The sequence below is a fragment of the Thamnophis sirtalis genome, unplaced genomic scaffold, assembly GCF_051295495.1.
Source record: "Thamnophis sirtalis isolate CommonGarterSnake01/CBP01778 unplaced genomic scaffold, rThaSir2_p1.2 scaffold_8, whole genome shotgun sequence".
Lineage (NCBI taxonomy): Eukaryota > Metazoa > Chordata > Lepidosauria > Squamata > Natricidae > Thamnophis > Thamnophis sirtalis.
Genome location: NW_028261388.1, coordinates 66,631,096 through 66,646,531, shown reverse-complemented (window position 1 = coordinate 66,646,531; position 15,436 = coordinate 66,631,096). Strand labels below are relative to the sequence as shown.

At 39.1% G+C, this 15,436-nt stretch overlaps 1 protein-coding gene across 3 annotated transcripts in view; it reads left to right on the top strand.

Moving 5' to 3' along the window:
- The window catches only part of IL1RAPL1 (interleukin 1 receptor accessory protein like 1), an 881,005-nt gene that overhangs the window by 193,490 nt on the left and 672,079 nt on the right, over positions 1–15,436 (top strand). For all 3 annotated transcript variants that reach the window (XM_087721827.1, XM_087721828.1, XM_087721826.1), the window contains exon 2: positions 1,197–1,302. In XM_087721827.1, the coding sequence (XP_087577953.1) occupies positions 1,221–1,302 (82 nt within the window). In that variant the 5' untranslated portion in view covers positions 1,197–1,220. The remainder of the gene's footprint in view (positions 1–1,196; positions 1,303–15,436) is intronic.

The following is a 15,436-nucleotide window of genomic DNA, read 5'->3' as shown; positions in this document are numbered from 1 at the left end:
TGCTGAAGCAATACTGTTAATACATAATTCATAGTTGCTGTGAGTTAGGCATACAAGATGAATGGATGAAAATGAACAAATGAATGAATTAATGAATCAATCAATGAACAATGGGGGTCTTTTATCAGCACATACACAGACAGACATCTAGTTAGTAAAAAAAAAAAGTCAGAATCTGAATTCAATCCTGCAACTATTAAAAGCAATTGTCTTATCATAAAACTGAATGAGAATTCCCCTCCCCCCCAAAAAAATTGAAGACAGATTTGGTAGAATATTACTAGAAATAAATGTACAACTAACAAATGTTAGATCAATTATATTCTTTTTAGTCAACTTCTATGGTCAAGATAGGAATGTACATATAATGAATACCCTTCATTTTTGCAAAGATTTGTAGGGAATTATGTATGTAACAGCCAAATATGAAGAGACACTAGCTGGCATCCAAAATACTTTCTAGATTCTAACTTACACAATGATCAAGTTAAGAAATGTTCCATATCCTATCTCAATGTATTGCAGACTCAGTATTTGGTAGTGAGATACCATAGATATGGAAGAATATATTCAGACTATATGATAATTTTTGCTGTATAATTCTAATAATAGCTAACTGCATGGGAATACCACATTCTTCAAATAAGGGGAACATTCTAATCATAAATTAATACTGTTGTTCTAGGAAGGCATAGATGAATATTATTGCCTTAAAAGTCTGATTCACAGACTGATTTAGACTTCAATTATATTATGCTGAAGTCATTTAAATATAATACTATGGACCATAATTCAGTATGGACTCCCATTGATTGCAATCTCATTACAATTAAGCTAAATTGAGCAATATATTCTTCTTTTTAAGAAGTATAATTTCCTTCTTATATATACATCTATAGGAACATTTCCATTCCTCAATGAAATAAGATTTTACACATTTTAAAGGGACAATATTACTTAAGTAAACTGCTTATACATTGTTTTAAATATTTTAATTTGCAAGTCACTGAGTGGGGAAAAGGGTCTTTATGGTTTTAAATAATATACTTTTAAATAATTAAAAGTAATTTTAAACATAACCAGTATTCTTTAGATATATAAAGTATATTGGAAGAAGTAAATTCTTTGCAACTCTTCAAGTTCTTTGTTATCAAAAACCAATAAAATACTTCAAATATGTCTTGTTTTTGCTTTAGGGAATAGCCTTGGAGAACTAGAAAATGAATGTTCCAGTTTCTCACTTAATTATCTTCTATGCAAGTCTTGTTCAAAGTTTGAAGGTTGTGACCAAAAGAGGTTCAGGTAAGATGATAGTTTTTCATTTTGTCAGAATGTGTGGAAATGAAATTGCATATACTATGTAAATATATGTATTTGAATGTGCATTTTGATGATATCAAAGCAAAAAAGTGGCTTTTTGTGAAACAAAATATCCTTCTTACATTTGTTTTATACATACTACTAAACATAATTTTCAGTTGGTTAATCAATGTCAAAGGATTGGATTCTACTTCATTCATGTTTACAACAGATGTACTCATATTTTTTGGAGTATAAGACGCACTGGAGTATAAGACACACCAAGATTTTGAAGAGGCAAATTAAAATGATGAGGGTGGGGTTTTGAGAGGCAAAAAATGCTGTATTCAGTGTGTAAGACGTACCCAGATTTTCAGCCTCTTTTTTGAGGGAAAAAGGTGTGTCTTATACTCCAAAAAATATGGTACGTAAATAAAAAAATAATAAGCAAAATCAAGTCCCCTCAGGGAAAAGGGCGGCCTATAAATGTTAATAAACTATAAACTATAAACTAAAAAAAATTTTATTTTAGTAGTGCTCTAATTGAGGATAAATCTTGATATTAATATTATAGGTTATAAATAGATAAAAAACAAAAATCTGTGTAAATATATAGTTGTGGTGATGATGTACAAATTTTCCATTGAAGTAAAAGATTCAGTATGGCATATGTCGCCCATAGCGCACCTGATGTTTGTTCTCATTGTTAGGAAGTGTTAGCATGTATAATTATTCAGTTAATGTTACTAGGATTGCATATTTAGTTTTTTATGTGCTGCCTGTAAATTTTGTATTTAGTTGGTTGTTCAATCACATGGTGGATTCAACTACAGCTTTAATACATGGAATATATATATATACACACATATACATATACATATACACATACACATACACATACATATACATATATGTTGTGACTCAGCAGAAGTTTGCTGGAGTTGAGTCAGAATGGAGGAATAATGAGCAGCTGTTGCTCGTTAGGGTCATCTTCTGCAGATAAAAGACAGATGGTGCTACGCTTTAGTGGCAGAAGTCAAGGTTCGTGGTTCATGGTTTGTCGTGTGTGGTTCATAGTTTCGAGATTCAAAGAGGCACTTGGATAAGTGATTTACTTTCTGTAAACCTGATTCAAAGAGGCACTTGGATAAATGATTTTGCTGTCTGAAAACCTGGTTTGCTGTAAGAGCTTTTTGGTTTTGCTTTTGCTGTGTAACTTTTTGCCAGAGACTTTATCTACATTTATTTTTGGGCTCACAGCCAGCTTGAGCCAGGACTGATAAAGATATTTCCTTTGAAGTTCTGTCTGACTGTCATTTGTGAACGAGCGCAGAGGGGGTCAAAACACATATACATATACATATACATATACATATACATATACATATACATATACACATACACATACACATACACATACACATACACATACACATACATATACATATACATATACATATACATACACAGTATATGCTGGTCTTGTTGTATTCGGTTCTTTTCCCATGTAAGATTGAGATTGTCTTGGCAACATTTCGGCGAAGTCTCACTAGCCATATTCAGGCTGGGTTTTGGGCTTAAAGCTTTAAGGTGCTGGAAGAGGGAGGAAGTTTGGACAAACTAATAGGAGAATAAATGCACGCATCACAGAACACAAGAACGCAGTCAGAAAAGAAAAAAAAACTTCCTCCCTTTTCCAGCATCTTAAAGCAACAGGACATGAGATTGATTTTGAAGGAACCAAATTACTCTCCAAAACTGAACACTTCAACAAGAGAATATTTATGGAAGCTATTGAAATAGAGAAACACCCCCACAACATGAATAAATGTGATGATACCTCCCACCTACCAGACATCTGGAAACTAGCCCTAATCAACAAACGAGTGCCAGCCACAAAAACCTAGGACCCAGAACAACACAGGACACCATCACCAATCACCCTCACCAAACATCAATTCCATCAACCAATCAAGATGTGACAACACAGCCAACCAATTTGTTTAAAGCAACAAAGCCAACATTACACACACACACCACCTATATTTATAGAAAAACAGCAGCTCTGATCACGCTTTGCTCGCAAAAGCACAAAGCCAAAGGCACCAGCCTGAAGATGACAAATGTGACCTCATTGGAACATCGCCAAGATACTGTCAATCTTACATGGGAAAAGACCCAAATACACCAAGACCTGCATATATATATATATATATATGATCACATATACATTAGTTGCTAATGAATTAAAGATTTTGTAACCAGATGTTATTAATTGGGTTAGATTCCAATTTTTGGCATAGATCCAGCAATGGAATTTAGTTTTTGTTTTTAAAAAAATACAATATATATTGTAGAAATTAATCCAAACTATAAATGGAATCTTGTTTGAAAAGTGTTTTGTAATTCATGAGTTGGTCTGTATATAATTCATGATATTGTTCTTTGCAAAGATATAAATCATATGTTTTAGTGATGTGAATAAGCTTTACAGTTTGGTTTTTTAAGACTATACTTAACTCTTACCATGGTTTTCTAGTATTCATATCAGAAAATGATGCTGAAAGAAGAGACCTTGTGGATAGCTATATATTTAATTTTCATATTAAGATTTATAATAGGGATTCTTCTTTTGTAGCAAATTTGCTTGTTTTTCAGGTGACTGTGCTTTTTGAAAGAAAGTGTACCAAAGATATTAATGTCATCAAGTTAGCATTTATATACTTACCGTTATGCATATAAAAGATATCCCAAATAGCCAAGCATTACAATGTCATTGTTAATCATTTTTTGATGAAATAATGGATAGGCAATCTTCTAGTTATACAGATATAACTATATTTGATTTAATATCTTCATGGAAGATATTTCTAATATTACTTGATATTTTGTATAAAGAAAACTTTTGAAATATAAACTGGGGAAGGAGAAAAATTATTGAACATGAAATTAGAGGAAAACCAAAAGAATAGGAATGAAAAAGTATAATAATATGGTATCTATATATTAGAAAACAATCTATATATTGTTATATCATGAAACCATATACCATTTTATTCCATCTTCCATTGAATTATGGTTAACAGTATACAAAATTGAATTACATAGAGTTATGCACTTTGAAAAAGTTTACATTGAATTATAATCAGCATACATTTTAATAGCAAATTTGGTTTTATAAATACTTGATTTTTGAAGGTAATTAAGATAAAAGTGACTTTTTTACCATTTGTTGAGGACTTTGTACTGGACAGACCATGCATTTTCTCCTTAGCTTCCATTTTTAGTTGTATCTCTGTCGATCAAACTATATTAATTTTACATGTATTTTAATTCCTGTAGTTATTTTCAATTGTTGAAGTATTTAATCAGATAGTGTTAAAAAATATTCCAGCATTGTACAGCTTCTGTAATGGTGTGAGCACTTGCAAATCCATTCATGGGGATAATATGCATTGGTTCTTCTGGCTCCCTCAGGTGGAGTTCCTTACCTCTACTATTGTACATTTCCAGAATTCTTCTATGAGTCTTGGTCACTACTGCCTTCCTATCTTTTATTCAAAAAGAAATTACTTTTTAAAAGCTGGTCCCAGGATTCTTGTTTTTCTGTAGATAGGAAAGTATTTTATTGGTAGTCAAACTCTGTTAGAAGAAGATTGTAATTTTAGAAGATATTCAAGTTACACATAATGCAAATTACAATGAGGAAATAATTGAGAGTTAGAGATAATAAAAAATGGGACAAAGAAAAATATCATAAATCCTGCAGATTTAACATTCAGTTTATCTTACAAATATAGTAAGTATCCATCCACACAGATAGTAAAGGAAGGACAAAATAGGACTGAGGTGCAATTCAACCTATAATATCAATTTTAAAATTATACTAATTCTAGTTCACATTTGCCTTAATAGTTATTTCTTTCTTATTCCCAAACCTTCCTTAAGGTTGGTGTGTGTAGTTAGCCAGTGGGAACCAGTTTTTTTTAATGCTTAGTTTGAAAGATAAAAAAAAAATAAAAGTGAAATTAAGGTAGTTCCCTCCCCATTTAAAAGGTTATAAGAGATAATTGGCATCCCTACTTCTGACTTCTTAGTCATAGCAAGAATACTTCCCACACTTTGTCAATCTCTGTCTTACTACCTAGATTATAAATATATAATTAAACCTTTTAGCATGTTTTCCCCATCTTCATGCAACTCAAAAGGACAAGTGAATTTAGACACCCCAAAATTATTGTGTCAAAATGTCTGTATTTATAAGTATTATGGAATTCTGGCACTTTAGGGTAGAGACTACTTTCTTACAGATATTTTTGTAAAAACTGCCTTAGAGCAGCCATCACCTACATAAAGTAAATATACTTAAACGCTCCTAGAGTTAGATTCAGAGTTTTTTTTTTTTTTTTTGCTAAAGAAACATTAGGATGTATAGCTAATGTTGAATGAATGATTAAAGAATGACATATAACTATGTCATATATAAAGAATTATGTATGTATGTCTATATGGTATGTATGTATGTATGTATGTTTGTATGTATATCTTCTAGAAATGAAAAAAAGTTTTAGCCAAAAAAATTATTCATACTGCCTGAAATTCTTTATGATTTTGTTATTAAAAAAGCAAACCTACAATATATCTATCTCTAGTTAGATGTCTTGAAGATTTTAAAAGTCCCAGGCTTGTCTTAGTACCTGTATCTCTGTTATGGGATATTCTCCATAGTGGTGGAGGTAGCATCCAGGCTGGGTTGACCTTCATCCACTCATTGCGAGGACTGAGCCTGACAGTTTGTTGAAACCATGCCCCTGTTGCTAGGCAAAGCCCAGTTCTGACTCAGTCTCTCAATGAGGATAGATGCATCATTGCTTTGTTTCTAGGCTGAGAGGAATAATTGTAATATTGCTTTCGTGAGTACTTGGATTTAATTGATTCCTTCATGTGGGAGTGACCTTGGCGCCTAAAGCTCATTGCAGGGGCTAAAGAGCCTTTGTGGGTCGGTGCCTTTGAGCCCTTTCAGGGCATAACGGTTTTAACAGGTGAAGGCTGTTTAAATTGCTCTTTTGTGAATTGAAAAGACAAAGGTGGCTTCGACTGTTAGATTACACAGTGAAGTTCGCGTCTTTGGAGTCCACCACCATCACGCGTCCCTGCTTTTGCCTCCTGTCCTTCTCTGATTGCGTTCTGGACCCATCGGCTTGTGCTTCAACCGGGAAACGCTCCGCTGCTCCTGCTTGCAGTAGAGCAGCAAACTGCAGTAGCTTGGCTGGTTGGTCATCATCTGAGCTGCTTTCGGCTATTGCGGAGCGACCCGAGCCTTCAAAGCACAGATTTCAGCTTGCGAAGCAGCACGCTGTTAAATGAGCCACCTTGACTTTTTTTTATCTTAAGAATATTTTATTTTCATTTCCATAACATATAATCACATGTATATTACTACATAGAGAATATCATGTTGTAAGAGAAAACAATATACATGTGCAATCATACTACTTTGAAATCAAACCTGGAATAATCCCCCCCACCCTCCCCACCCCCCGAGCCCCCACAACCTACCCCCCCGACTTCCCAGAACCCGTACACGGTATAGATATTTAACAACCACAGTCTAAGATATATTGATAAGAAATAGAAGTAAGAAATTAATAACCTCTTTACATTGGACTTAGCTCCTCCTTGCTAAATTAACTTTAAACAGTTCAAATCATTCCTAGTCTTAAGCATAGGCTATCTGAAATTTCTTAGTTCCATATTTATTTTGTATATAATCGATCCATTTTTTCCAGTCTCGTTTGTATCTCTCATTTGAATGGTCTTTAAGATATGCAGATATTTTCGCCATCTCAGCTAAATTTGTGACTTTCAGTGTCCATTCTTGGATTGTAGGCAAATCTTCCTTCTTCCAGTGTTGCGCCACCAACAGTCTTGCTGCTGTTATTAGATGCAAAATCAGATTAACCTCTACCACTGTACAATCGGTAATTATACCTAACAGAAATAACTGCGGAGTAAATTTTATCCTTTTTTTTAGAATATTTCGTATAATCCACCATATTTTTATCCAAAATGCCTTAACCTTTTGGCAAGTCCACCATATATGAAAATATGTAGCATCAAGAGAACCACATCTCCAACATCTGGGTTGTAAATTTGAATACACCGAGGCCAATTTTTTAGGATCTAAATGCCATCTATAGAACATCTTGTAGAAATTTTCTCTCAGGTTTTGGGCTTGTGTAAATTTCAGATTTCTTAGCCAAATTCTTTCCCACGTATCCAACATTATTGGTTCTTCAATATTTTGAGCCCACTTTATCATGCAATCTTTAACTAATTCTGTTTCCGAATCCATCTGTATTAATACATTATATATACTCTTTATATGCATTAAGCTTTGATCTCTTATTTGTTTAAATAGATTATCCTCAACTAGGATAAAACCAATTTTTGGTCTATTTTCCACCTGGCCTGTAATTGCCCATACTGGAACCATGTTTGAACTACCTTCTCCTCTTTTAATACCTCTAAGGATTTTAGTTGTAATATCCCCTTTCCATGGTGAGAAGCTGTCTAAATGAGTCACCTTGACTGTCAGTGGCTGGGACAGTTGTAAAAAGGTGTGAAGTGCCATTTTCGTATTTGCGCACCTTTTCTCCTGTCAAAATGGCAGTTGCCATTTACTCCTAGGCAACGGAAACTAATACGGCAATTCCCTGTGAGACTAGCATTCCCCAGGTGGTGGAAGAGCAAGTGAGCACCCAATCCACCCCCCAGACTCTCAACCTCGGTCTCCTCTGACACTGCCAAGGGGCATAAGAAATCCTTGAAGTCCTCAGCGAAAACCAGCAAGCCTAAGAAATCAGCTAAACCTGCATCTCATTATGAGAAGCAGAAGGAGAAAGCTTTAGAACATATTCACAGGAAGGCTGTGTATAAGAGGCTTTCCTCCTCACTTTCTTCTGATACGCCTCAGCTTGCCCAAATGCAATTGGCTTTACAGCTCCCCCCCGGGACAGACAGGGCAGGGAGGCTTCCCTCAACCTCCTTTTTCCCATTGATGTCTCAAGCTTCTGGGGGCCAGGGCAAGAGAGCAATTCAGCTGTGCCATCTGCAGCCCCAATCTCTCCTTCCACCTTGCAAAGGGTAGACAGTATTCCATCTACTTTTTGAAGCATTAATCAGCCAAACCCCCTCTGCATGGCTAATTTCCAAGACATCATTGCAACTGCCATTTCACAGGGCATTGCAGCTGGATTGCAGCAAAGGGAGTCTCAATCCCACAAGCAACCAGTTCAAGCGCAGTCCCCTGATAGACCTGCGGTACTTCCACCACCCTTGACTACAGTGGAACCTTCAGCACCAGATGAGGAGGCATCAGATCAATCTTCGGACTCTGAGGAAGAGGAAGTTAAAGAGGCCGAAATGTCCAAAGATGAAGGCAGGGAACCAGACCAGAAGACCTTTTCTGGCCTCTTTCCCCCAACCCCGCTCCCTTCCCTGCTATATAAGACCAAAATGGCCTCAAAGTTCAGAATGCAACCGGCAACTGCCACCCCTCGTCCTGCAACTGTTTCTGTGGACACACTGTTTGCTGAGCACTCCACCCCATCGGAAATGATACCGACCCCTAAGATCTTCATTGACCTGGTGCAACGTCAGTGGGAGGCTGCCACCTCAGGTCCGACTCCATCGGCTTCAGACAAGAAATTCTTTAATGTGGCCAATGATTTGGCCCAGTTCCTGTCGATCCCATCAATCGACACCCTGGTGACTGTCCTCTATACTTCAGCCAATATGCCCAGCACCCCAGAAGATGTCCTTAAGAGTTTAGAGTTTAGAGTTTATTGAACACTTATAGGCCGCCCTTTTCCCTGAGGGGACTCAGGGCGGCTTACAATAATGAGGGAAGGGAGTGCAAGACAAGACATAAAAGAAAACGTGAGTAAAAAAAAAAAATTGACCATAAAAGCACAACATTCACTCAGCATTTGGGCGGGGAGAGAGTAAAGTCCTATCCCCAGGCCTGACGGGATAGCCAGATCTTGAGGGCCGTGCGGAAGGCCTGGACGGTGGTGAGGGTACGGATCTCCACGGGGAGATTGTTCCATAGCGTCGGAGCTGCAACTGAGAAGGCTCTCCTCCGCGTAGTCGCCAGTCGGCACTGACTGGCGGATGGAATTCGGAGGAGGCCTACCCTGTGCGATCTGATGGGACGCAGGGAGGTAATTGGCAGAAGGCGGTCTCTCAAATAGCCAGATCCACTACCATGGAGCGCTTTATAGGTGGTAAGTAGGACCTTGAAGTGCACCCGACGATCAACAGGTAGCCAGCGCAGCTCACGGAGGATCGGTGTTATGTGGGCGAACCGCGGTGCGCCCACAATCACTCGCGCAGCCGCATTCTGGACTAGCTGAAGTCGCCGGATGCTCTTCAAGGGCAGCCCCATGTAGAGCACATTGCAGTATTCCAGCCTAGAGATCACAAGGGCTCGAGTGACTGTTGTGAGGGCCTCCCGGTTCAGGTAGGGCCGCAACTGGCGCACCAGGCGAACCTGGGCAAATGCCCCCCTGGTCACAGCTGACAAATGATGGTCGAAACTCAGCTGTGGGTCCAGGAGGACTCCCAAGTTGCGGACCCTGTCTGAGGGGTATAAATTTTGCCTCCCCAGCCTGATTGATGGAACATTAGCCAAATTATTGGGAGGAAAACACAACAGCCACTCGGTCTTTTCCGGGTTGAGTACCAGTTTGTTAGCTCTCATCCAGTCTTTAACAGCCTCGAGGCCCCGGCTCATCGCGTCCACCGCTTCATTGAGTTGGCACGGGGCGGACAGATACAACTGTGTATCGTCCGCGTATTGGTGGTATTTAATCCCGTGCCTCCGAATGATCTCGCCCAGCGGTTTCATGTATATGTTGAATAGCAGGGGGGATAAGACCGAGCCCTGCGGCACCCCATAAGTTAGGGGCCTCGGGTACGATCTCTCCCCCCCCCCCAACACCGACTGCGACCTGTCCGAGAGATAGGAGGAGAACCACTGCAGAACAGTGCCACCCACCCCCACCTCCCGCAGTCGTCGCAGAAGGATACCATGGTCGATGGTATCGAAAGCCGCTGAGAGGTCAAGGAGAACCAGGATGGACGCATGGCCTCCATCTCCTTAAACCAGAGGACAAGAAAGCAGACCTCACTCTGCAGTGTGGCCACCAGGCAGCGGCATGGGCGGTCTGGGCTTCAACCACTGCTTCTTTTTTCACCTGTTCCTGTCTCCTCTGGCTTCAGGACCTGCAACAACGCATCCCCATCACTGACATCCGGGCCCATCAAGATATCGCCAAGCTGGTGGCGGCGGTACAGTTTACATCTGATGCTACTCTCTCGTCAGCCAGATTCGCCTCCCAAGCCATGGCCTCTTCTGTGGCATCCTGCAGGGTGTTGTGACTCCACCAATGGCAGGCAGACATGCGCCACAAATGGTGTTTGGCTTCGGCCCCTTTTAAGGGCAACTCTCTCTTTGGGGAGGCCTTGGATCCCTTTCTCACCGAGAACAAGGAGAAGAGAAGGACCCAAGAAAGAGTTTTCCCACTCCGCTCCCTATCCCAGGCAGCCTTCCTTTCGGGGCCAGGATGGGGGGGGGGGTCATCCTTTCAGAACCAAGATTATGGTTCGTCCCTTCAGGGGGGCTGACTATGGTACCCAGGGGTATAGACAGCAGGGAGGGTATTTCTCTAGACAGAGGGGTCAATCGGACCACTACCAGAGAGGCAAATCCACCAAGTGTCCCTTTCACGGTGGTGGGGGACACTTTTACTGCCAGTCCTAATTTGCCAGCAACTAGTTATCCCATCAGAGGTAGATTGGCCTTTTTCACCAATCAATGGGATAGGACCACCTCCAATGCTTGGGCTACATCTCCTGTTCATTCAGGGCTTGCCCTTGGGTTTATCTCCAACCCCACTAGGCTTTTCAGGGCCTGTCCATTATCAAGCAACCCGGCCCGACGACGTCTCATGCAAGAGACAATTCAACATCTCTCGTATATACGGGTAAGTCAGCTGGTGCCGGCGGACCAACACAGCCAAGGTTTTTATTCCATACTTTTTGTCGTTGTCTTTCGGTGGACAGGCCCTAGAGGATCCCTCAGCCGGGGGAACATCCCGATCCTCAGTGGTTTCAGTTGACTGCCTGGTGCTTGAGCGGAGCGTCCTGAGAGAGGACAATTTCTCCTCCAGGGTCATCTGGATGATCCAAGCCGTGCAATGCCCATCCACTGAATGAATTTACAATTCCACTTGGCAGTCCTTCTGTTCCTGGTGTGCTGGTAAGACTTTGGACCCCATGAGGGCCACCATTCTGCACATCCTGGAATTTCTCCAGGATGATTTAGATAAGGGATTGGCCATTAACACCATCTGACGGCAATTGGCAGCCATCTCTTCCATTTTGACTTATGTGGGTTCCCTGTCATTGTCCAAACAGCCCACAGTGTGTCATTTTCTCAAGCGGACGTCCAATCTTAAACCATCAGCAGTGCACAGATATCCATCATGGGATTTACCCAGAGTTCTGGATGCTCTTACATCAGCCCCATTTGAACCCCTTTGGTAGATTTCTCTTAGGTTTTTAACTTTGAAAGTATCCTTCCTGGTGGCCATCACCTCTTCCAGGAGGATCTCAGAACCTGTACATTTTCTATCTAGACCGTGTGGTGCTACAACTGGATCCCTCCTTCATGTCCAAGATGTGCTCCTGTTTCCACCGACCACAGGAACTGATGTTACCCATTTTCTGTCCCCATCCTGCTCATCCCTTGGAACACAAGTGGCACACCTTGGACATGAGGAGGGCTCTAAAGATCTATGTGAAAAGGACTCAACCCTTTCGTTCTTCAGAGTCACTCTTCGTATCTTTCCAGCCGTCTTCTCTGGGCAAGAAGGTCTCATCCGACACCATAGGCAGGTGGCTGCGGGCCTGTATAGCTACTGCATATCAATCCCACTCTGTTCCAGTTCCACGCAGATTGACCACACACTCTACAAGGAGCGCTGCTGTTTCGGCAGCCTGGGCAGCCCAGGCTTCCTTGGCGGAGATTTGTAGGGTGGCTATTCTGTATAAGTTGGATGTTTTTGCATCTGCGGATGCAGCCTTTTGCCGAAGGGTGCTTCAGTCAGTCCACAGGATTGGCACTCTGCAGAACCAGTCATAATCCCACCCGAGGAACGAATGCAGCTTTGGTACATCCCAGCCTGGATGCTACCTCCACCATTATGGAGAAAGGGCATTGGTCCTTACCTGAGACGCCTGTTCTCATAGGGTGGAGGTAGCATCCAGCCCCTCCGAGGGCATGACTGGTTCCTTTATTCAGGTTTTTACGTGTAAGGTTCTTTTGTCTCATTGTGGTTTTATATTATGTAAGCTTCTTTTATGACTGACTTTGGCTTTAGACATCTATACAGGACTTACCTTCACTGGATGATTGACTTTTGATGTACTGGACTTCTGGAAGCAATGATGCATCTAGTCTGATTTTCTTCGTCAGAACTGGGCTTTGCCTAGCGACAGGGGTGTGGTTTCAGCAATTGTCAGGCTCAGTCCTCGCAATGGTTGATAAAGGTCAACCCAGCCTGGATGCTACCTCTACCCTATGAGAACAGGCATCTCAGATAAGGACCAACGCCCTACTTAAAAGGAAATTTATTTATCTATTTCTTGATTTCTGCATCAAATGATTAGTATATTTGCCTATATGAAAAATGTAGACTCATGAGATGTTTCTATTTTTCTGCTTCACTATTTCCTAAAAAGTTCTTTGAAGCAATTCAAAACACAGTTTGTTTATTCAAAAACAGAAATTGTTAGTTCCTTCTCTGTTAGGGTAATGGTGTTTTGGAAGGAAGATAAAACAAAATATAATTGGATACATTTCTGAACTTTATTTAATATTAAAGTTTATTGTTATTTAAACAGTCACATTGTACTTTGAGGACAAATATGAGATAAAATTGTGCATTCATGACTCTGTATTTTTAATTAAACTATAATACAGTTCCTAACAAAATAATAAAGTATCATATGCAGTCCAAAGGCATAGACACAATATCTATGCTCCCGTGGAGTAATGTACTCTAATGGGGTACTGTTGTCATATTAACCCAAAAAAAAACCCAACAACAACAACCCACTATACTATATTTGCTATCCATTGCCATAACAATTCTGGAGACCATGTCTATTTTTAGTGCCATGTTAAAAATATTTCCATAACATCCTTGTGAAATAAAAGCATTGATACTTCTAAAATTGTTTTTCCCCTTTGCTGAAGAAGTGAAGTGGTGGTGGGGGAGGGGGAAGGATTCAGTTGTGGCTTTGTTGACCGATGAAATCAGCATTTCTTTTCAAAGTAGAAACATTGTTATATATTTGTCCTGACAGAGAATGAACATTAGAACTGGATTTGAAAGCATAAAACTTGTTTAGAAGAACTATTTTGTATTTATAGTATTTTTTTTGAATGAAATACATTGAAACAAGACAAATCTGTACCTGGGGAAAAAGGAAAAAGCGGCTTAAGGGAAATTTCAGCTATTTCACAGCTCTTTACCTTTAATTGCAATAAGTGGATTTATAACATCATAATTGTTTCTATGGTAGAATAATATTTCTACCAGTGTTTCCATACTGGAGATTTTTCACGATTGTTTTAATTGCTAGCATTTACTGGGATTCTATTTTAGTTCCTGGCCTTGCTGATTAGGGCTGAAATAATTCCTTGGAAAAAAGACTCCTGATTCTCTTGATATTCATTATTTCTTCCTATTAATCATTAATATTTACTGAGAAATTAGTTCCTCAATAGAGGAACTCTATAGAATGTAGCCGTGGAGAACTATACTGTAGAGTGCTAATTGTGTTGTGAGCAGGACTTATTCTCAGGGGATCAGCACCAACATACATTGATGTCAACAAAATTTTCCTATATGAGTTCAATAAATGTGAATTCCTATACTGAACTTGTTTGTAGAGAGGTTATTTAATAATGTCTTGAAAGAAAATGTTCTTCATGATTATTTTCTCTATGTATATTATATACTCAAGGGTAATGTAACATGTAAATCAGTGATTATTTTACTTTGATTAACTTGTGATGTTTGATTCTTTCTTTTTCCATGTCTTTCTCTTTTCACAAACTCTTCATCAATTACAATAGAAATAAATTTGTATTAATGCCTTCTTCATATATAAGACTGCATGCATATTAATAATTAGTTCTAATTATTATCGTGATAAAAATGTTTTTACTTTAGAAAAAGCAACTTGCTTGTTATTGAACTAACAATTAACTGTGTCCAATTTCCAACAGGATAGACTATTATAAATTCAGAGATTTAAACTGGCTAGTGAGAATCTGGGAGTAGAGACCTTCAAAGATGAGGGTGGAAAAGATTCTGCTGTAGGAAAAGTTATCATCTCTCCAAGATCCAGTCAAGAACAATCAGCGAGGTGGTCCCTCTTTGAAGTTAATGTGTTATGGATGCTTCTGCAATAGGGCAAGATATAAAATTATAATTGATGAAATATGCTGCTATCGGCATGCAAAGAATGTTATGACTCACAAATTACTACTACTTTTTATTAGTTTCTCATCCAATGTTAAAAAAAAAGTTTTTAAAATATCTCCTTAATGACATAAGAAAGTAGTTTTTATATTGCTTGTGAGGGTGGATATTTAATACAACATGCTTAATAGACATTATTATAATATTTCCTACTTATGCAACAGTACATGAAGGGGAATATTGATGGCCTTTTCATTTTGAAGTTGCACAACATTTATCAAGTTTAGAGTATGCATTTTATTCCATAGATTTTGCCACTATTGGCAATATTTTCCTTCTGCTCCTTCTAGGTAGTGAAAGGCCCTATTTTAAAAGCAGAAAGGAAACCTGTGGTGGTTCCATTAACCAATAGCTATGCCTCTTATTTACGTTTAGCCAACTTTATTGAAGTGAGTTCTAAATAGATTGGCTCCCATGGTTTCTCTGAAGGTATCTTCTTGTTGTACAGTTCAAATTAATCTGTAAGTGAAAATAAAAACAAATGTGCTACTTGGTGGGCATATATTTTACATCTCTAC